The sequence below is a fragment of the Dermacentor silvarum genome, chromosome 4 (assembly GCF_013339745.2).
Source record: "Dermacentor silvarum isolate Dsil-2018 chromosome 4, BIME_Dsil_1.4, whole genome shotgun sequence".
NCBI lineage: Eukaryota > Metazoa > Arthropoda > Arachnida > Ixodida > Ixodidae > Dermacentor > Dermacentor silvarum.
Window position 1 is genome coordinate 32,684,488 of NC_051157.2, and position 23,938 is coordinate 32,708,425.

Genomic DNA, 23,938 nt, shown 5'->3' on the forward strand with positions numbered 1-23,938 from the left:
AATTAAGAACATCGAAGAAAAAAAGTTTACGCTTGGTGTTTTCATTGACTATAGCAAGGCCTTCGATACCCTAAACCATTACATTTTACTCGGGAAGTTGAACGCTTATGGGGTACGTGGTGTATCTAATGCATTGTTTAGTTCATATCTGTCTGAGAGGAAGCAATGCGTTTCAATTGCTAACTGTTTTTCTTCTTCTAAAACCATTTCTTGTGGCGTGCCTCAAGGAAGCATATTAGGACCAATGCTCTTCATTATCTACATAAATGATATTGTTAAGATAAACAATGATGCCTCACTCCTACTCTACGCCGATGACACTAGTATTTTTGTTTCTGGACAAAATTCAACTGAAATTGTTGCCAGAACCCAAAGTGTACTTTCAGATGTGCTGCAATGGTCCACTGCTAATGGGCTACGAATAAATGCGAAAAAAACAAAAGCTGTTTTTTTCAGATCCCGAGGCATGGAGGTAAACGTGAACCAATCATTAACGCTTGAGGGAATACCCGTTGAAATAGTAGAGAAACATAAAGTTCTGGGTGTGACTTTTTCTGCTCATATGACATGGACTTGCCATATTGAATCACTGACCAAATCATTATCGCGTGCTGCTGGTGTTCTGTCACGATGTAGGCACTTTCTTCCAGAAAAAGCTAAACTTCAGATTTATCATGCTCTGTTTTCTTCCCATATAAATTACTGCCTGTTAGTCTGGGGCACCACAACCCCAAGTAACATAAAAACAATTCACCTATTGCAGAAGAGAGCACTTCGGTACATTGCAAACGTCCCGTGCAATAGTTCTACAGGTACATTGTTTGCTCGCTATAAAATAATCAGTGTGAAACGCATATTCGATTTTCGTTTGATGTATGCTTATTTCTTCGCAAAGGAACAATTCAGAGCGTTTATTAAAGATTCATCCAACATAAGCATGCATTACACGGATTCACGCACCCGCAGCGCCGACAGGTGGCTTGTTCCTCGTTCGCGTACGACCTATTTTTTGCAGTCTCTTAGATTCACAATGCCATCCCTACTTAATAAATATGAAGAGAAAGACTCTAACTTTTCTACGTTTACAAAAAAACAAATGCGTGAATTTTTTCTAACTCTTGTGTAAACTTTTTTATAATATAGTGTTCGAACATGATCAAGAATGCTTCATTACTCTTTATATCGCGTTTATTGTTTTCGTCATTTTTTATGTGTTCACATGAACTCCGAATATTTCAGCTCCAAAACACAACCGTCCTAGAGTGTACTTATATATCCTCATTTGTTCTACTGTTCCATTGTTGTATTTGCACAACCTCTTTTAAAATTTTTTTTTTACCTGCATCTTTTTTTTTTTCTCTTATTGTAAATTTGTTTTTGAAAGTATGCATTTTAACACCGCTGTCATGTACGTGGGCCCTTAGGCATTTTCAAGTGGTGTTATTACCGCTTTTCGCCTAAGGGACCCCCAACTGTCGTTGGAAATAAAGATTTGATTGATTGATTGATTGATTGGGTTCGGCACTCGTTCACCGCGGCAGTTCAAAACTCCGCAGCTCACTATCACACTTCTCTACTGACCTCTCTCTCTTGTGCGTGCCTAGCTGCACGAGCCGCTGCTACGTGCAGCAGTGTGAAAGATTAGTGTATGTATTTTTGCATGCCGCACAGGTACAGCTGGGCGGGGCCTCCGAGATCTTCCTGATGCAATCTCGGGCACAAGCCTGCGCGAGTCGCATCATGATGCATGGTTACGCGCGACTGTTCAAAAGATTAGTGCATTAACTTATTTTTTTATGGCACACCGCGCAAGTAGCCGCAGCTGGGCCTGGCCTCAGAGACTTCCCCAGCATAATCTCGTGGGTCACACCCAGGCTGTGAATTCGCTTCTCCCTTTCCCTGCGGTGCGCTGCGTTGGCTGGCAGCTGGGCGTGGGCTCCGAGATTGCATTGGCATTGGGGCAATCTCGGAGGACATGAGCCTGCCGAGCCAAGCCGGCCCAGCGAAGTTCGCTTGCCTCCTTGATCATACAGCGAAGCGCTGTGTTCTGTGCCACGTCCTGCTTGACCGTGACGAGCCAAGTGGAAAGCAGATGCGAAAGACCATCACGGTGGAACAGAAGGCAGCTCTCTTAAGGCTGTCCTGTCAGGTGTGAAGTTGCGTGTTGCACACGCCGAAGATTCTTTTTTTGTTTTATTTAAATTTCGTTGCACGTGTGGCCGTGCAGTGTTTCTGTAGGCCGCAATGCCATCTTCTTATTTGCATGTGTATAATTGTGCACTGTATTGGCCATATATTGCAGTAAATGGAAATAATGGATATAACGAAGTAACGGATATAACGAAGTAATTTCGGCTGCCCCTTCAACTTCGTTATAACGAGGTTCGAGTGTAGTAGTATCTTTATTTCTTTCTTGCATACATACACAAGAAAAGGGACAGAAGCAAAAGGCGTTTTATTATGGCAAAAGGCATTAGTGCAGACAGACTGCATATAACTTAACTCTTTCCGTACTGCGCCCATTGGGCATCGTTAGCCCTCTATCGATGGTTTGAAATGCTGCTTTCGAGACTTTCCACGCCGCTCACGGACATACTGCGCTATTGGATGTGAAGGAGGAGAACTATATTTTAGTTTTCTAAGCTGTTTGCTTTTTTCCCGCGAGACGGTGATTTTTAAATGCGCTCCGAAGTTTCACGATCGTTGAAGCAGAACACAAAAATGTCCGGCTCCGGAAACGGCGCACTCGCTTCGGGAGATTGCAGATATCGCAATTCCGCTGCCTCTGCGGCTCTACTTATCGATACATCAAATAGCAGCGAGTCAAAGGACGCCGACTTTTCGTCGGACTTTGAGTCTCAGAGCGACGACGACGCAAACCAGCCCGGAACATCGGAGGCCGCAGCCCGGCACGCCCAACTGCAGTGCTCGCAGTTAAATGTTTGTAGCGAAATACCTATTCAATGATAAATTTCGATTTTTTCGGAGATAGTGCCTAATACATACCTGCCAAGTCTTCTGGATTTGGACCATTTCTTCCGGTTGTACGGTTGACAGGAAAATCTCCCGGAAATTGCAGTTGTGTCCTGTTTCTATCCGCGTCCAGTGCTTTGTCAGGCCACATTGGCAAAAAGAGTCTAACCCAATCCAATCCAGTTGGAAGTTCATCGTGCATACATTGTTAAGAAAGTAGCAGGGAAACCCTATACCTGCGCTATTTCGTTAATTGCAGAGCCGCTCCTAACGCTGACGGAGGTTGTTGGGGGCCCTAGTGGCTCTAGCCTCATTAAGCTAGCGAGCGAATGCCACGTTCCGCAACTAGCAACACTCGACTCTCCATCGTTCTCCTTGGCGTCAACCGCTCTGGCATTGCGTAGGCCTGTGGTCAGTCATGGCTTTAAAACAAGGAGCGCTAGCACAAAAAATCTCAACTATTTTAATGTAGTGCTCAGCCGAAGTGATGTTGGGTATTTCGTTGATTCTACAGAGCAATGCAGAGTGCGAGCGGCAATTTCACATCAGGAAAAATACAAAGACACAGTGCCGCTCGTCCATGTGTCACTTGTCTAAGACGCGGAGAAACGTCATGCTCGCAAAATGTGAAATAAATGAAATTTCTTACGATCAAACATTATCTGAAGAATTTTTGAACACCTGCCATAGTTGCTTAGTGGCTTTGGCATTGCGCTGCTAAACACGAGTTCGCGGGATCAAATCTAGGCCGCGGCGACCGCATTTCGATGGGGGGGAAATGGAAAAACGCCCGTGTGCCGTCCATTGGGTGCATCAAAGAACCCTAGGTGGTCAAAATTAATCCGGGAGTTCCCCACTACAGCGTGCCTCATAATGAGATGGTGGTTGTGGGATGTCATACCTGAGAATTTAATTAAATTTTGAAGAATTTTGGAAGGCAGAATTAGCAACAACAAAATGCTTGCAAAAGTGAGACATTGATGTTCATGTGGTCATTTGTATATCTGCAAAGAAAATTGTAACGAAGTTCTCCAATGTAGACATCGAGGGGGGGGGGAGGGTTGTGTAACCGAATACCCCCCCCCCTCTCCGTGGTCAGAAGATCTCCCGGATTTAGTTTCTTCGAGCTTGGCAGGTATGCTAATACTAGATGGCAATACATTTTGTATATCTCATAATTTTCGTAACATTTCTTTCTTAGTAGATACAAGCATGTCTTTATTGCACAGTCTTGATTTTCACAATTTATATCTTTTTTATGACATGCATCTTGTTAATATAACTTTTATTGTGCATTCATTTTGCTTTGTGTTTATGTATTACATTAAATATTGAGTGCGGTAGTTCCTTCAGAAAAAACATCTGCCACAACATACAAAAAAACGCCTATTTGCCCCATGGTAGGGACAGAGTTAAGTTGCTGGAGTATGCACACTTGCAAAACATGTAGGTAAAGCAGCCACGTGTATCTGACAATCCAAGCATGCAACCAGGATTTCTGCTTCCTTTTAAATTTGCGAACATTCATAGGTTAATGCTTGCACTTGAGGATCAGCTTTTCAATACACAGCTACGTGTGGCTTGGGTGTGTCCAAGATCTTACTAGCGCATATCTGGTGCAATCTTGGAGGACGTCTCAGTGAGAGAGAGAAGTGCAGTGGCGATAGTTGCTGCTTGCACACGACTATGCTCATTTTAAGATGGCTCACACATCGTAGACGTGGGATTAATCCTGGGTGGAAGCATGGAGCTTTCTGGTAATTACTGCTGCTGAGAAAACAATGATATACGATCATAACAATGGTGACTAGAAAAGTAGTATTTTAGTACAGAACCTTGAAAACTTGAAATACAGTAGAACCTCAATAATTTGAACTCGAATTATTCGAAATTTTGGTTAATTCGAAGAGTTTGAGCAGTACCGTCATTTTCAGTGCAAGTTTTACCGGATAATTTGAATAGCCTGCGCGGCTCTATCCGGATAATTTGTAGTTTCCGGCCGGCAGGAACGTGCGACTCTTGGGTTAGGGCGCTACATACAGTTGCCGACCGATTTTCCGGACCTCACGGGAACCGAAAAATAGTCCAAAAAACTGGTTCAGCTAAAAAAATAGAATTAGGCTTAGAGCAGCCTAAAAAAATCTCTAATAATGCCCTGCCTCATACTACGCTTGGAGGTGATCACACTTGCTTGTATTTGCAAAAGAGTGACGTCGTTTCCGTATACAGTCGACAAGAGCACCATCGCGTTGGCGATCTCTGCCAACGGAGTTTGCCATGGAGTTCGAAGAAACGAGCTTCACACCACTTGACTCTCACGAAGGCACAGAAGGTGGCACCCATCATACAAATGCGAAGCCGCACAAACACCCACAAAGATGCGACGTCTCCGAGACATACGTGCTCAGTGGGCACACCACGTGCAAAATAGCAAACGAAACTCTAGAAGAAAAATACAGATCCCGCATTAAGTGATTATGAAGATAGTGCTGACGGAAAAATGAAGGAAAAAATTTAAGCCAGTTCTACGCTTGTGAAATCTGATGAAACAGCGGAGCTCTGCAAGTGTGGGTGTATAGCGTAGTGGGTATGACACTTGCCTTCGGACTGTGAGTACCTGGGCTCAAATCCCGCCTCTCTCTTTATCTCTCCCTTTCTCTATTTCTCTCTTTCTTTTTCATCCTCTGTATCTCTCTCGCTCTCATTTTCTCTTTCTCTCGCCCATAGAAAGTTGTGTTACAGTCGTCCATACAACACTATCATATGGCTCCCATAAATGCATGTTCTGCAAGCGTGGGTGTATAGCCTAGTGGTTTTGACACTCGCTTTCGGACTGTGGGTACCCGGGCTGGAATCCCACCTCGCCAAGAAAGTTTATTTTATTTTATTTATTTATTTATTTCTCTCGCTCTCTGTCTGCCTCCCTTTCTTTCTGTCTCTGCAACTCCTCTTCTCATTTCACACTCTCTCCACTTCGCTCAAAACTGCGAACACCATAGCTCCGTAGTGATCAACCTCAACCTTAAACAGATCCTCTGTTAATAGAAAAACTGCTGTCCCCTGGAGCATTTTGTCAGCCAAGGAAGAGCGGGCATGGCCTCCGAGACTGAAGGATGGCGCGTGCTCTCTATTGATAGCGTGCGCCTCCCAATATTGGAGGTTATAGATCGGGCTATTGGAAACCAAGCCAGCGAAAAATTTAATGGGGGCGCCCTCCAAGTTCGAGTACCATGGCTCGGAACGAGCGATTTAGTCTGGAATATCGAATTTCGGAGCCTCATTTCGTCCGAAAAATCTGTCGCGAAAATGGATTAGCTCAGTAGGAACACTGACAGTGCATTTATGACTTCTGGAATACCCATTAAGTCCGAAGTTTTGGTGTCAAGCACCTGCATGCCTGCTTTAGTGGCAGTTATCGATTCCATGAACACCGTCCGCAGCTTTGTTGAGTGCAGCGTTGGTGATATTTATATGCTACGTGTTGTGAGTCGGCTGGGAAACATGGCACTTGGGGGGAAAACTACCGCGCTAAGCAATGCCGCGTCAGTGATTACTTCAAGTAATCTTTCTCGAACAGGTAAAATAAGGTTAATTTCTTTTTGCGGCAAGTTCTTGCTTGTATGACAAGCAAGAAAAATTTTTTGAGCAAATTTTTCTTCATTTCTGTTAATTCGAAAATCCGCCTAATTCAAAGAATTTGCGCCGTCCGGCAGCCTTCGGATTGTCGAGGTTTTGCTGTATGTACAATCGAACCTTGTAACAGAACAGAATATAACAAAATAATGGATACAACGCAATAAATGCAATTGCCCTCGAACTCCCCATAGGTATCCATGTATCCTTGTTTTAACGAAGTAGGATTGTCCTGCCAATGAATATAACAAAAACTAGATTGGTCTTCGAAACCAAAAAATACCCGACCGTTGCGTGCCAGTTATATCACTTTGTGTAGGGTTCAGCACTCGTTTGGTGCAGCAGTTCAAAACTCCTGCATCCTTGTGTCGAATATGCAGTCAAGCAACACTGGTCTTTAACCCTTTCAGGGTCAATACCGTACATGTACGTCCTCCGCGAACACCCTCAAAATGGTCAATGGCGTACATGTACGTTATTGCTTGTACATTTAAAACGCGCGCCTCTTTTGATCATTTCATTCACTTGGCATGTGCTGCCATTCGACGGAAACACGTGGAATTCTTTACTTGCGCCATTGGTTTTTTTTTTTAATGGCAACGGCGCGTCGGATATCGCTTGCGCATTCAGGCGCGCGCACTCGCGCGGCGGCGACAAGTGCGCAATTCTTTTGATTATTTCTTGCGCTTGGTATGTGCTGCCACTCGAAGAGAACACGTGGAATTTTTTACTTGCACCAATGCCTCTCCTTGTTTTTTTTTTTGTTTTGTTTTTTTTTTTGTTTTTATGGCAACGGCGCATCAGCTATCGCTCGGGCATCCGGGCGCGCACCTCTTTCCATCATTTCTTTCACTTGGCATGTGCTGCCACTCGGCGGGAACACGTGGAATTCTTTAGTTGCGCCAATGCCTCTCCGTTTTTTATTTTCTTTCTTTTTTTTTTTATGGCAATGGCGTGTCAGCTATCACTTGCGCATCCGAGTGCGCGCGCATGCGGCACCGGCGGCATGTTACGGTTTTCTCCTGCGGCGGATCCCGCTTGTTGCACGAGCTAAACTAATGGCTATCTGATTTCAAATCTCTCAAAGGGCTTGTTACTCGATCGTTTATCGCCCACCGCGGCGCGATTACACCTGTTCCCAGGCAGGCGTGTATATACACTAACGATGCTGCCGTTTTTGCGTTTCCTTTTTTGGAGACCACAAAATCTCTATCGCACCTTGTTGGTGATAAGACGAAGGCTTCTCACTTGTTTCGGTTTCCGGACGTGCACACAACCATTTTTCAGTGCGCTTATCTTCTTATTCATGAATAAACATTGTGTATTTTACAACACAAACAATTTTTTCGTCACTTTACTGTCACTCTAAAAAAATTACGACCATATTTTTTCGAAATAGTTTCTTTCGAAGAATTTAAATCAGCAATAAAAAAATCGACCCTGAGGGGTTGCATTTGGCAAAAAAATTCTACCCTCAAAGGGTTAATGCTGCCGCACGCAAGCAGCGGCTCACTCCCTTCCTTTATGCTCACTGCCATCTCTCTCATTGTGGCACTCCGCACAGGCTGGTGCAGCTAGGTGTGGCCTCCGAGATCACACAGGTGCAATCTCGGAGGCCACACATAGCTGCGCCCCACCCGTGCCAGTCTGTGCCATGCTCAGCAGTAGAGAGATAAGTACGATAGTGAACCAGTGCTTGCATGCAGCGCACAGTGAAGGCTTGTTGGAGCTAGGTGTGGCCACTGAAACCGCATCAGTGCCGGTGCACTCGTGGAGGTCAAGCCAAGCGAGACTCATAGGCCTCCTCAAGCGCACAGTGTGACCCACATAAGAGTGGCGTATCAGCCTGGATCAGCCGTAGTTGGTGCACTGTGTTGAGTGCCATGTGCTACGCGGACCATGACGGACTTCATTCGCGTTACATTTATGTGCGTGTCTACATATTGTCACAGTAGTGACAGTGAATGAAACAGGAAATAAATTTCTTATTCTTTATTGGATTAACTTGTGCTCCAAAATATCCCAATGACAACATTGAGCACAGTCATGGATTGTCAAATCTGATGGATCAAGTCTGCTATTTATCATGTGTCACTGTACTTTCCAGAGTAATTGCAGGGGCTCATGTACATTCAAGAATGTACAACATTATGCGCACTGTGCGCACAACGTGATCAGACAAGTCTCTTTCGCTATAGAATTGGCAACACCATTAAAGAAGTTCAGGATACTGTAGGTGCAATATGCGCTGAGCCATAAACTGCATAAAAGTGACAATGTGGTGAAAAATGGTCACCAGCAAAAAGAAAAACCATTTAAGACATTCTATGTGACAATGCAGCCTGCTTTGCTCTTTTTAACTTTCACCTCCAGTATCCTCAAAGTCCATGACTTGCCCTTGAATTTTAATTGTTGTGTGGGAATCCTTGCTTGTACCTTTCAGCATCTCCCTTGAGCGCATCATCCAAAGCAGGCCGGCTGACTGGACGCCGCAGCTCTCGCTGCACTAAATCTGCCTCTGTGGCACACGATGCTGCTGTTCTTTGCTGTGCCTTCTCACCTGATGGCAAGCTGCTGGCCTCCGGGGACGCATGTGGGTTCGTCAAGGTAACATGCATCATCGTTTTGCAATTATGGAGTCTGAACTGCTCTTGGTAAAAAAAGGACACAATACACTGTAGTGCAAACCTCAATGGAACACCTGAGAAAGTTCAATTCACCTTCCTAAGCTTCACATAACGCCGCTGTAATAAACACTGTAACCAGCCAAACAACCTATTCACCTTGCAATTTTATCGAGCAAATGTTCGCCCATGCCCAAGTCATTTGCGGGTGTGCTCCCACCACTGGTAGTGCATCTAAGTGATCATGTTTACCTATGGCCCGTACTGGTGCTGTGCTCCAAAGTTGACTGGAAAGCTTTTCGTGGGGCAGTCCAGCGAAGCCCAACAAATGCACGGTTGGTCCATGTGCGTACCGTGTCCTGCAGGTGAAGAGGAAGCGAGTTTATAGTACTTCTCTCACCCAAGTTAACCAGTTCGCCTTGTGGCACTTGCATCGGAACACTTATGCTACTGCAGCTGCATAACTAACTACGACATCAACTCCTACCATCGCGTGCGTGTCAGTTGCAAACTTGTAAATAGTTTCATCTTAAGAAGCAGTTTATTTTCAGTGGTGTTACAGTGAAACCTCGTTAATTCGGATTTCACGGGACAAAAAAAAAATGTCTGAATTAACTGGATGTCAAAGTATCTAGGGTATCCAGAAACCAATAAGCAAATGCTTACTACTGATTCATTCAGTAAATAAAAGTGTGTCAGCGTAGAAAGCATCTGTTTATTGCTTTCTTAATACCCTCGATAATTCGACATTCAGTTAATTCGGACATTATGTTTGGTCCCATGAAATATTAATTAATGAGGTTTTACTGTACTCAAAGTAGAGTCGGCACTAATTCTAAGCCCTTTGGGATGAAATGTTATAAGCGTCCCCATGCGATAAGCACTGAAAACTCATTTTTTCTCGGCATGTGCCTTGGTTGCAATGCTGTCTTCTCTTGGCTCATAGCGATTGCAGCCAGTTTGGACCACGTGGGTTGCATGTGTCGCAGTCAAAGTAGCCTGCCCAACACCCCTGTTGGCCCCAAACATGTTGCACGCTACACCTAGCCTATTAGGAAGGTCTTAACAACATATATCGGTCTTAACTTACCGGTCTTAACAATATATCGGTTATAACAAAGAGAAGCTGTTGAACCGTCAACTTTTTAATGTTTTCTATGGTGATATAACCCGCTTACTAAAATGCCCCCATGCCGCATTATCGGTTGTGACAATAAAATCTGGTTACTGGGTGTCCGTGCCAAAAGGGAATGGAATGCGAAATCCTTGAAAAGAAAAAAAAAAAGAAATTGATCCGCTGCACGCTGCCCCATGCTGTTTTCCAGCCTTCTCCGCATCGCCAGCCTCGCCCGCCTCTCTCCTGTTGCGCTTCCACCCCTCCGGACACAAATGGGCTCTGCCCATAGCTCTACACCACGCCACCCTTCAAAACACAAATGGACCGTGCCAACTGCGCTGATAGCGCTGGGCACTGCGCCCAGATTGCTCACTGACCCCTCAATCTGTGCAGTTCTGCCAATGGATTAAGTCGCTCGTGCTTGTCTTTGTTGGTTGCATCGAAGTTCCAGGCCACGTGGTTTCTCAGCCTCGTTTGACTCGCCTCCGAATTGAAAGATGGCTGATCCGCCCGCTGATAATCGGCAATGCGTGACATTGCACGCAAAAAGAAAGTGCACTGCTATAGATTTGGAAACGAAGTGCTTCTAACCGAATGTGCTTGCATCGGATAGCGATGACGACGACAGCGATGATGCGGTAGGGCAGGCTGCCTCAACGTTGTACTCGCAGGAGGCCCTGCAGATGATTCAGTCCCTCTGGGCTTCTTTTTCACGAGGGATCTTCGTGAGAGAAGAATGTCGGCAAGCTTCGCGCAAAACAAGCAAAGCTGACAGACATGGGGTTTTCTCATGCAAGCCAGTGAGAAGTACATGGCGAGATGCCTGTGGCGATCTCGCCCCAGCGTTTCTTCTGGATTCCTCAAGCTGAGAGGCTGCTGCAGCAACCTTCTCGCATTTTTTAACTCTTTCCCTACAATGAGGAAAATAGGTGTTTTTCACGGTCTCTTTCACGTTCTATAGCACAGTATGTCCGTGAGCGGCATAGAAGGCTCTCGAAAGCGGCATTTCAAACCATCGATAGAGGGCTAACCATGCCCAATGGGCACTGTACAGAAAGAGTTAAAAGGCCCCTTTTGAAGCCACCAAAGCGATGCCTCGGTGGAGCTCGCATGTCACTTGCTGTTCGTGACCCCGTTTTGCAGTTATAGCAGTGCCATTCTTGAACACTGACAGCCGTGGCATTTTACACGCGATCGGAGCGTGCAGGACGCAGAGTTAAACAGTTAAACGAGGCAACACAATCAGCAGCCGGATGGAGGAAGGTGGTGGGGAGGGGCACTGGCCTCCCCGCCATTATAGTTTGCTGACAGCAGCTCTGCCATCCCCCTGTTTTGATTTTTTTTCATGCAACCGGTTATACAATACAGTCCACTTATAACGACATCAAGAAGAATGAAAAATCCTATTGTTATAACCGATCATCGCTATTTCTGGACTGCCGGTAAAAAAAAATTCCGAACATATCTTTGAAGCTCTGAAACCAAATCGCAGGTTGGGTTCCCCTGTCATTAGAAATGCACAAAAAAGAAGGTAGCACTTTTCAAGTTGTTTGAAACTTGTGGTGAAGTTTTATCATCTACATGGAACAACTTCATCAAAGTAGTTTGCCGTCTATTTCATGAAAAATGAGTTTGTTCTAATGAGGGCATACTTTGAAACTCATGCCGTTGGGTATTGGAAACAAGCTGTGCAGTCTTGAACACAAAATAGGTAACATAACAACATTTGCATCAAATTGCACCATTCTGCCTTTCAGATCCACCGTATCTTCAAAGGTGAACTTGGGGAAGAGATGGTGAAGGCGATCCCAAAGCAGGAGAATGCTGTCCGCAGCTGTTTTTTCACGAGTGACTCTCGTCGCCTTGTGCTGGCCCTGAACGCCCAGTATGTGGTCATATGGAAGGTGCCATCTGATACTCACACAGGTGAGCAAGCAATATCACTTATAAGGTTGTGCAGGTAGTGAAATCTTCAAATCAAGTCGGAACATTAAAGGGACTGTAAAGAGGAACATTAGGTTAAGCTGCATTAGTGAATTAATTAAATTACTCTTCTGAAATACCATAAATAGTTTCAGTCAGTCTTACTTTGAGTGGCAATCAAAAAAAGAACAAGAGACGAGTATTAGTGCCACCTTGAAGTTCCTGCACTAACTCCATGTGATGTCATATATGTGAACAGAATCTGCCCAGGACTGATTAGTTGCCTATTACATAAACAAGAATTATGTTGCACTATAAATGCAGTTCAGCGTTAACAGCTTTTATTTCCACCCCCCCCCCCCCCCCCCCTCCGAAAGTGCTTTTTTGAGTAATTTTTCAGGTGACCCTTCACTGTAGGGCAGTTTTTTCACGGGCTCGGGCCAGGCTCGGGCACGGCATGTGCTTTTTGACCCGGGCCCGGGCCGGTCTCGGGTATTTTGACACGGGCCCGGGCCTGGCTCGGACTTTCTGGTGTTGTGCATGTAACGAGCAGCAAGTTATCCTCGCGCGTCTCGACTCTGAAAAACCTGTTGCCCCGGCGCAGCTGGAAGCTAGCAGTGCTACTCCTGTGTACTTACTTCCCTTTTCTTCTTCCGTCGTATTTTGCGCTGTTTGAACAGAACGTAAAAGCCCAGAAAGACTGAAGTCGCCTCAAACCAAAGGATGTCATTGTATTCCATACCTAAATCAGTGTAATTAATGCTTTCAGCGCGGTGCGGTGCAAGCGCACGGTGCTGTTTCCTTACTTTATTTTTTTTTATGCCGCTCGGTGATCTTTTTTGGTCTCGGGCCGGGCTCGGGCCTGAGGTAAAGGGGTGGCGGGCCGGGCCGGGCGGGTAACGTAGATTATTTCCGGGCCCAGGCCGGACCTGGGTCTCACCATAAAACTTTTGGTCGAGCTCAGGCGGGCAGCCCAATGTAAAAACGGGCCCGGGCTGAAAAAATCGGCCTGTGCAGTGCTCTACATACTTTCTACAACGTAGATTTTTTGTTGCAAGTGACAAATTTGGTTTTGGGACTACAAAAATATATTCAGCAGCTTTTTTTTTTCTCTTAATATATGTCAGTCCAGATATAGCGATGATCCGTTATAACGATCGGATTTTTCATTCTTCTTGATATTGTTATAAGTGGACTGCACTGTAATATGCTATCGCAATCGATACTTCGCCTTTCGGCCAAAACTGCAAAATTTTTTTCCTTCTGCTTTCTGGCTCGGCGATCATATGTGCCTCCTCCTCCTCGAGAGAGAAATTTACATTTCTTCATTGGCGTAGTGATTTCGACCAGACAGAGAAAATGGCAGCGATTGTGGGGATCCTGTGCAGTGTTGCGCAGGCGCGTGATGACCACGCGCGGCTATGGATTGCAGTGGCTCAAATCGGTACTTCGAATTTGATTTCGTTTGCGAAAACCTCGTTCAAGGGGACATATGATTGTCACAGCTTTGGAAGGGCCTTCTAATTTGACTATTCGGCAGTTCCAATTTCAGTTCAGTCCCAGATTTGTTCTCGAAAAGTCCGTTGAAGCGGAAATGCCGAATAAAACGCCTCCGTTATGAAGAGACTTTTTTTTTACAGCGAAGCTGTGAAAGGCTAACTCTTCATTGGCTGTATGCTGTATGTGCGAGTAAAAGCGCGCGAGGGAGAGGAACGTGCGCTTCCACGGGGAGCGAACCCACGGCGGAGAGCAAACGCGACTTCCCAGTGGAAGGGGAGCGGTGGGCGAGGAGGGCATCGAGGCACCCTAGACTGTGCATGTGCATGCCCGCTCGCCCACTGCGGCGCATGCGCGCAGCTCTGCCAGCCTCTGCCGCCTGTGCTGCCGACTTTCTCTGGGCTCTCACCCGCCTCTCCCCTAACAGTGTCGACAACGGTGTTTAGGCGTTCCGTCACGTAGCCAGCATTTTGACAGCGGTTGTGTGTGGTCACACAAACAACGCGCACAACTGTTGTTGACGGCGGCGGCATTTTGCCGGCGTTCGCACCGAACTCGCGCGGCGTGAGTTCGGTGCGAAAAAGAAAAAAGTATCCTGCGTCAATTGTGCCATTTTAATACTCAAGCAAATCGCTGCGCCAAATTGCACCAAAAGTGGAAAAAATGGCCAAAATTGTGCCTTGCTGCGTCAGAACATCTTTGACAGCTTTAGCGTTGGCAGGCATCAGCGAAAGATCGCCAGTGTGGTGCAGGGCGTTGTGTCTTTGGTCTCGAAGGCATGTAAAAGTAATTTTTGTATTCTGGCAGCTAGTGGGCGCGAACAGTCGCACCTAATTAAGCCCCCTGAACGAAACTAAAGGTAGTGACAGTCTCTTATCTTGCCACCCGAGCTGGCGGGCAAGGAAGTCCGGGGCTCATACGTGCCTCCCTGTTGGTGGAGCAGAGTGATGTGGTTGTGCTGGCGCTGTTTTTGTAGCGAAAGCTACACTGGCCGCATTCTCTCCGTTTCGCTGTGGCCGGTGGCAGCACCGCGAGCTGAGCCGTTGCCTAGCAACCGCTGCAGCTGGCGTCGCAGCTGGCACCGCAGCTGGCTGGCAGCGTTTCTTTCTCTATGGTCTGACCACCCCGCGGCGTCTGACATGCGTCTTTCGCCTGGCGAACTGCTTCACTGGAGAGAGTCCGAAATGCCAAGCGCGTTAAGCTAGCGTCGGAGACTGAGGAAGAGCTAGCCGTTCGGCTCGCAAAATGCTTGGACTTGTCGGCTTATAATTTATACCTGGCTTATATCGATGAGTATAATAATTACAGCTAAATCAAAGGCAAACCAAGTGAAACCAAGACTTAACCAGGCTAAACCAAGCTTGTGCTTTGCATATCCAGGGTTAGCTGAGCTAAGCCGCAGCGATTTTTTGCGGAAACTCGCATGCAATTGTCTGCGCACTGCCGGCCATGCTTTTTTTGTTTTTGTTTTTTTACTTGCACATGCAGTATGACAGTTGCTCATGATCGCTAGCACAGCCCAAAGATATAGGATATCGCGTTGATTGCATTGCTGCGCAGCACGATTGCTGAAATCAAAAAGTGTAAACTGAGACGGCGAGCGGCAAGGTAAGGCGCATGCCGTGCGGGACTCACAAAAGCTTAGCCTGAGAGAGGAGGAATATCGCTTCCTTAGGCTTGTTCAGGAGGCTTACACCCAGTCAGTCAATATGAAGTTCAGATGTCTAGGCACTTCCATGTTGTCTAGTGAGTGGCAAAGCGAAGTCAAATCAACTGAAGAATCTTCGTTTGAGCTAGTTGATGCTGTCATATTACGTAGAAATGTCTTTGACTAAACCACTGTTGTGTTCACTAACTCTAGCCTTTTCACAACTTCTGTTGGAAAATAGTTACTTTGCCAGCACTTAATACAAAAGTAGTATGAAAAATGCCTTCAGGCTGCTCTTAAACATCTTTTTAATCCTGCAGAATGCAAAGTTTTGGAGCTGTTACCCCAATCATTTATAGTACTGCTTTAATTTAAAATTTTAATGCTCCAGAATGTTCCAATAATGAGATATATGGGCTACAGACTGCTCCAAAATTAGAATTTCACTGCCCCAATCTGCTCTGAAAGGAAAATTTATCTGATCCCAAAATTGCTACGAAATGGCTTTGGGCACTCCCACTACTAGGGTAAACTGAAAATAGTTGGACAACCATGTTGCAGTCCCTTTAACCTCTGAAAACTTAGATGTGAAGTCTATGGTGGCTTGTGCCATAGTAGGTAATAAATTTCACATTTATGATGCCTTTCTGGCTCCTGCAATCGCCTCCAGTGCATGCAGTTAGCATAAACATAACCTGTGAGATCTGTTTTTTACCTGGAGAGAGTTGTTGCTTGGGCACGGATTTGAATATCACCTTTTATAAACCATGCTTTTTAAGACATTTGAAGCAGAAAGCTGATCTTGTGCAGTCGCTGGTGTCCACAATTTCATAGTGTTATCGTGTTTTCCTCAATCTGCCTCACAGCTGAAACAGAGCCGCCAGAAAGGCCACAAGTCCTTGACCACACCGACAGTGCTGTTGTGGATTGCTGCCTCACGCATGTCCACCGGGGTGCCCTTGGTGCCAGGCAGCAAGTTATATCAGCCGCTGGGCAGCACATTTGGACCTGGGACGTGCGTAACCCATCGGCAGACAGCGCCAAGCGCTACAACGGCTTCTGGATGAGCTATAACCTGACGTGCTGCGCAGTCTCTCCTGACAAAACACTGATTGCAGCTGGGACATCACTGCGTGCCATCTTGCTCTGGAATGCAGACACTGGAGCAGCTTTGGGCAGCTTCAAAGGTGTGCTTTAGTCTTCAAGTTTTCTTCCACCACTGTGGATGCACATTCACAGCCACAGAGGAAGGAAAACTAAAATAGAGGGCCCAACAATCGTAGATGCCTTGCAGAAAATGTGGTGGTAGATGCATACCATTTTAGATATATTATACAGGATAAATCGATATGGTGTTAGCATTGCTGGTGGAGCCAGTTGCCGAAAGGGATGCATCTGCAATTGTGTTTGCCATTTTTGCATCAGTGACTGGTGTACTCTGATCAGCACATGAAAGCGGCTATTAAAGGCATGCAGTATGCTTGTAACGGCACTGTGCCGCACGCGCTGTGAAACTGATAGGTGAAGATGCTTCGCAGTAGGGTTGGCAGCAATAGCTATGAATGCGACGTACGACGACCCTTAAAGAAATTTACTGGTACCGGAACAAGAAACTATGATTGCATGACGGCATTTTCATGTGACACGGGCGGACAAGTGCTGCGGGGAAGCTGCCGTGACAGGCTCCTATTGATGAAATTGAATGAAATTGGGAAATTTGCTAGCATAAGATATTCAGCTGACACATGACAAGGGTAATTGGAGATCGCTGGGAGCGGCCTTCATCGTGCAGTGGACATAGATAGGATATTGATAAAGCAACACATTCAGTGTAGCATCATGATGAAGGATGTTAGGACCTTTTCTTAATTTTTGCCTTCCTTCATTTCCACAGCTGATTGGCAACATAGTGTGAGACTCCTTCCATAACTTAGAAGCCAGCTTCTCTGTGCATCAAGGAGACCATTCCTTCACCATTAAATGATGCGCAGGCTCACATTGCGCTGCCTGCAGCAGGAAATAGGCGACAACCCAAACGCGTTGCCATTCCCTGCTGCAGGCGGCGTGTTTGGCTTATCACCTGTTAAAGGCATGCAGTATGCTTCTAATGGCGCTGAGCAGTAGGGTTGGCAGCGATAGCTGTGAATGCGACGTGCGATGACCCACAAGGAAGTTTACTGGTGCCGGAACAGGAAACTATGAATGCTTGCTGGCGTTTTCACGTGGAACAGGTGAGCAAGTACTGCGGGAAAGCTTGACAGGCACCTATTGCTCCCATTCGCGGATACCTCATGCTGTTTCTTGTTCACATGGGATCTAGCGGCCAGAAAACATATCATACGATTGCAGTTTGGTGAGGTACTGAAACGTTGGTGTTTTCCGGGAACATATTAATTGTCAAAAAGGAAGCGTAACTGTATTGGGTCATTTGTTGTGTTCTCGAAGGCGAACGTTGGTGCCGGAAAATCTTACGAAATGGGATCGTATCAACAAGGTTCTACTGTATGAGCGTGAGTGGGTGTTGTTGAGTATGATTAGGTGTGAGTAGAAACGTGAGTGAGTATTGATGAGTGTGAGTACGTAGCTGTCGAAAATATTGGTGAGTGAGTATCGGCTTAGTGTGCCAACCTTATGCATCCAAGACAGTGAGGTCTGCTCTCTCTAGCTGCACAGAGAAATTGTTGAGGCAGCGGTGAATAGCTGTCCCTCAAGCAGAGACAGAAAAGTGCGCAATCATTGCATTCTACCGGTACTTAAACTTAAGAGGCTACTAAAGAGGCTTGAGCAGAAGCTAAGAAGCACACATTGAGTGATGGAACAAAAAAAAAATGATAGGCATATACTTTAAGAGACAGGAAGACAGCGGTGCAGATTAGAGAGCAAATGGCAACCGTCAATATTCTAGTTGAAATATGGAGATATGGAGTAGGAGCTGGCCATAGGGCAGATAACCGGTGGTTTATTAGTTATAGAATGGGTGCCGAGGGTAGGGAAGCACCGTTGAAGATAGGAGAGAACTATGTGGTGTAATAAAATCTGGAAGTTCGCAAGCATAAGATACACAAGGGTAATTTGAGATCGCTGGAAGCAGCCTTCATCGTGCAGTGGACATATATAGGTTGTTGATAAAGCAGGACACTTCAGTGCAGCATCATGATGAGGGATGTTCGGGCCTTTCCTTAATTTTTGCCTTCTTTCATTTTCACAACTGAATGGCAACATGGTGTGACACTCCTTCCATGACTTAGAAGCCAGCTTCTCTATGCATCTTTCCCTTAGCAGCGAAGAGACCATTCCTTCACCACTAATTCAGGTGTAGGCAGCTTGCCAAGCTAGCACACACAAGGCATTGTGACATAATGCAGGCAGCACCAGCATTGCATTTAAGTTTGCAGAAAAGGAACATGATGCACCACCATGTGGATGGAAAAAATGCATTGCAGGGAAAGTATCTTTGGGCAAACGAAAGTTAATGGCCAGCGTAAGAAAAAAAAAAATTATGCAGCGTTGTTGGACAGTTTGGATGGGCACCATAGAGAGCCTGTGTGTGCTGGATGAAGACCAGATTACAAATAAGTTGAAATCACATAACTTGGAATTCTCAGATAATTCTAACTGTTGAGCCTAGTCAGTCATATGATAATATCCCATTGCATCCAGATTGCTTCTACCAAACCTTTGATACTAGGGGTGTGTTCCAATACTCGCCTTAGACGTCTAAATACACAGCTAAGCGGACAGTGGCCATCTGGAAATTTGCAAGCATAAGATACACAAGGGTAATTGGAGATCGCTTGAAGCAGCCTTCATCATGCAGTGGACATATATAGGTTGTTGATAAAGCAAGACACTTCAGTGCAGCATCATGATGAGGGATGTTCGGGCGTTTCCTTAATTTTTGCCTTCTTTCATTTTCACAACTGAATTTCCAGTTCTCACGAAGATGTCGAAGTAGACAGCATCGAAGTCAAGAACGATGCAGGCTACTTTCCTGTTTAAACAAGATGGTGACTGAGCAGAGCGCTTAGAAACTCGACGGGAAGGTTGTCTGCGCACACAAAAACGTAGACACGCTTTTATATACCCTTAATGTAAGTCACGTCATGTTTTTCATAGGTTCGAGGGCGAAAATACTTAAAATACAGAACTAATGTGTGCTTTTCTCAACTTTCTTTTTGTCGCCGCGAGGTGGCGTCACGTTGCAGAAGCGTCTTCCAGACGGCTTGAAACGCGTTCCATTGCTGGTCCTCGAAGCTGTCTTGGCTGTCCTCGTAGACGTCAAACTAGACTGTCTACGATGATGTAAATAATTGGAACACAGCCATAGTGTACGCAAAGCCCTGTCGTTACAGCTGGTCATTGTCATAAGTTGTACCTTGAAAAGTGATCTGCACTGAACCTCACATCAATGCTTTCTGCTGCACCAACTTCACATGTTGTGGCTAATTAATTTTCTTGTATGCCATACACAGGCGATGCTGAAGATGTGAAGTCTGTGCGATTCTCCCACAATGGCAGCCAGCTAGTGTCCTCTTCATCGGATGGCACGGTCGTGGTTTGGGATGTGGACAATTACCGCAGATGTTCTCGAGTGGCACTCATGCCAATACTTGCCGTAGCCTTTGAGGACCAGAGCCCTTTGGTGGCCACTTTCGATGAAAGTGGTGTAATACAGGTGGGCCAGCTTTGCATTTCCTTTTGTGCACCGTCTGTTTAGGTCAGATCTAAATTAATGTTGGAAAGCTCACGAACTTGTCAGCATTCCACCATGATGAAAATATCCAACTGCTTAGTGTATACAGTTGACGTATTATACGTATTGTTGCACAGTTGCATTAGTAAACAGTAAGAAATGGACAAGGGGCTTGAAAGTGGGATTATGTAGATAAACTTGTACACACTAAAGTGACCTGCAGGTCAGTGAAAGCAATAGCAGTATGCATTGTCTGGCATTCAGCAGTGGAATGATGCAGATGCCAGTAGACCAATTTCACGAGTTTTGCTACATCGCTGCTTCCTCAAGGGATGCCGGTAGCAAAGTCGACTTCATTAATTCCACCTTGACGGGACTGACGAAATTGATCAAGCTATCCGGTGGGTCGAATTAATAAAGGCATGAGAAGAACATCCAAATGAAGTGCTTCTTTATTTGGCAGTGATTAACCAATTCTAACGCACTCGCGAACCTAGCATGCACCCAATTTTTACAATGGAACCCCGATTAAATGATTTTGAGGGGACCATGCAAAACCGTCGTATAATCCGGGCATCGTATAATTCAAAAACTAAGAATATCGGTAGTGACACTCAGTCTTGCCCAAAAAATGGGTACAGACCGCCTGAATAAGCCCGCGGCACGAACCTGCACTGCTTCTAAGGAAGGTAGATTAAATTATTAAAAAATTGACGTATTTATTTGATTGTAACATGAGTTTATAAAGCAAATTAAGTGGTTGACTCAGGCAAGTAAAAGGCAATAGAATTAAGATTGATGACTAAGTGATATAAGAGGATGGCTAAGCGATTTAAGAGGATGACTAAACGATTTAAGAGGATGGCTAAGCGATTTAAAAGGATGGCGAAGCCATTTAAGAGAATGGCTAAGCGAATTAAGAGGATGACTAAGTGAAATAAGAGGATGACTAATCGAATTATAATGAGTAAGCGAATTAAGGGAGATGACTCAGCAAATTAAAAGGATGAGTAAGCAAAATAAGAGGGATGACTAAGCAAATTAAGGTGGATGTGTACGTCATGTGTCCGTCTTTAATGCATCGGCACTTGGGCTTTCACCTTCAAGTCGTCTTAGGGATAACCTAAGAGCCCCTGTGAATTTTCTTCCATGAGCTGTGACTAAGAGAGGCTGTGACTTCGTTGAACAGATTTCATCAGGGCTCGAGACCAAACAGGTAGTCAGACATGCCTTTGCTGGCACCGAGGACAACAGATGCGAAGAGGTGTCATGCTGCTGCTTCACTCACGACAGAAAGGCTGTCATCTTGGGTACCAAGAATGGTCATGTCAGTGTGAGTGACCACTGTTTATGTCTTCTCTTTGAACATTGGTATTTACTTTTTCTATCGCATCATTGATTAGAGATGTCTGCAGAATGATGAGCATTTGCGTGATTGGGTGCTTCCTCGCACAATCTCGACCCTCGTCACTTTTTACACAGTGTTGCTAACCTGCTAACACCTGTGGCACCTGGCAGCTAGTGGCCATCATAGCTTTGCGGGGGGGGACAAACTTTCTTTTGTAAAAAAAAAAAAGAGAGAAGGGGCGATCTTATGCATAGCATTTGGAGGAGGGGCAGCGCCATGCTGCTGCACCTGGTTTTATCACTGGCAGAGTGTTGTGTGCGTTTTTCCTCTAGTGTGGCTCTGCCCTTTACTTTAGGTGGGTCTTACAGCAGGAAAGATTTCTTTTTTTTTTTTTTGCCTTTGCAATGTTCACACTAGTCAACTGACCATATCAAAAGTATTCTGGGCATGCACGAGAAAACTGTTTTTCAACGAAAGTACTCTCAACCGCTGACTAAAAGAAAAAAAGTTATTGTCAACATTCAACAGTTTCGCCTTTACTAACCGTCAAACTCCTCTACTCTGGGAGGGTTCAGTACTATAACAAAGGCTACTGAATGGCGACTATACAAACCCTCAGTGGCCAGGTGTGCATTGTGGAGAACTAAAACAGCGTGAAAATCTTGCATTAGTTCTAGGAAAGCTTTACTGCTCATTGGGGATGGGACCAAGTGGAATGTATTCTGTGGACACGTGTCGAGGAATCGTAACTTGGTCGATGATCCTGAGAGGTACCGAAGATGTTAAGCTCCTTGTGCCACTGGTAGCTACAACGGCTAGATGGGAAGCGATAATTCCCCCAAATTTTGCAGAGTTGCATTAGCATGAAGTATTGCTCCTGTCGTCCCTCACCCCCATATATAGTCAAAGCTCGTTAATTTGGCCCCCGTTCATTCGGAAATTCAGATAATTCGGCCTGCTGATTCCCTGCCTTCAAAAATGTACGAAATTACGCGTGCACCACTTAATTCGGACTGGAGACAGGCCAAGACCAGCGCTGAAATGAGTTTTTGGGGCGCAGAAATCAGTACCAGATCGGAAACCACCCTCCTTTCCGAAACCGAAAACGTACGAGGGGTCGCTGCTAGTTCAAGGTGAATTTTTGGAGCATGCATCGCTACTGTCATCACTTCGAGAGAGAACGAGTGAGAACGAGAACGACGCACATGTGTATTCTTCGACATCCTTTCTTTCGCGTGTGCGCGCATCGTGTTGCTGTTGTGGTGCTGTAGTGTTGCGCTCCGCTGTGATGGCGACGCCTGCTAAGCGGGCTAAGTACGTGGCCAAGGACTTGGGGACTAAGGTAGAAATTCTGAAGGCGTTGGATGAAGGCATCTCCCGTGAAGAGGTGATGCCCCGCTTTGACGTGAAGAGAAGCAAGCACCCTGGGAACTTACGTAAAACATAAAATGCAAATCTTGGAAGCTTTCCAGAATGAAAAGTTTCATGCAGCTCGCAAGCGTATGCAAACTGCAGCACACCCTCAGTTGGAAGATGCATTGTTGCAATGGATTGGTGCCACACAGGATGCACGGCTCCCACTAAGTGGACCATTGATCTGCGCGCAAGCAGAAAGCTATGCCCTCCGCATGAACAATGATACCTTCAAAGCGTCCGAGGCTTGGCTTGCGCGCTTTAAGGAAAGACATGGCTTGGTATTCAAGACGGTGCGCGGAGAGAGAGGTGCGGTGGATGAAAAAGTCGTAACGGACTGGCAGAACGGCGAACTTCAGGAACACATCGAAGCCTACAACCCAAACGATGTTTTAAACTCAGACGAGACAGCTTTATTTTTTAAAGCGCTGCCAGACAAGGCCATTACTTGCACCGGCGAAAGAGGAGTAAGGAGCATGTCACCGTGCTTTTAGGTGCAAACATGACGGGCACGGAGCGCCTTCGTCTTCTCGTCATCGGCAAGGCGCGCGCAAACCAAGATGTTTTTCCAACATCAAACACCTACCAGTCGACTAGCATGCAAGTAGGAAGGCCTGGATGACTTCAGAAGTATTTCGCTCCTGGCTGCAAGCGCTCGACCGCCAATTCAACACCAAGAAACGTAAGGTGCTGCTAGTTATAGACAACTGCAGCGCGCACTGCAGCATTTCTGATCTCCAGGCGATCAGAATTGTGTTCCTGCCGCCGAACACGACCGCCGCCCTACAGCCTATGGATCAAGGAATCATCCAGTACATGAAGAAAAAATACAGAAAACAAGTTTTGGAGTGTATGCTTCCGTGCATGGATAGAAAAGTGCCCTACGATGTGACGCTCCTGAACGCAATCCACATTTGCGCACACGTGTGGACTAACACCCCAGCAGCAGTAGTGGCGAACTGCTTCAGACTCAGTGGATTTGGGCAACCAGAGCCGTCTGAAAGCTCGGAGGTCGCAGCGCCTGACGAGGATGAAGAAGATAGGGCACTCGTAGCCCTGCTTCTCACCG

General features: G+C 45.8%; 1 protein-coding gene across 1 annotated transcript in view; it reads left to right on the forward strand.

Moving 5' to 3' along the window:
- Positions 1–23,938, forward strand: part of LOC119449725 (apoptotic protease-activating factor 1) — a 71,062-nt gene that overhangs the window by 32,822 nt on the left and 14,302 nt on the right. The window contains exons 12-16 of the mRNA XM_037712962.2: positions 9,050–9,213; positions 12,105–12,273; positions 16,282–16,602; positions 19,888–20,090; positions 21,298–21,441. Of these exons, the coding sequence (XP_037568890.1) occupies positions 9,050–9,213; positions 12,105–12,273; positions 16,282–16,602; positions 19,888–20,090; positions 21,298–21,441 (1,001 nt within the window). The remainder of the gene's footprint in view (positions 1–9,049; positions 9,214–12,104; positions 12,274–16,281; positions 16,603–19,887; positions 20,091–21,297; positions 21,442–23,938) is intronic.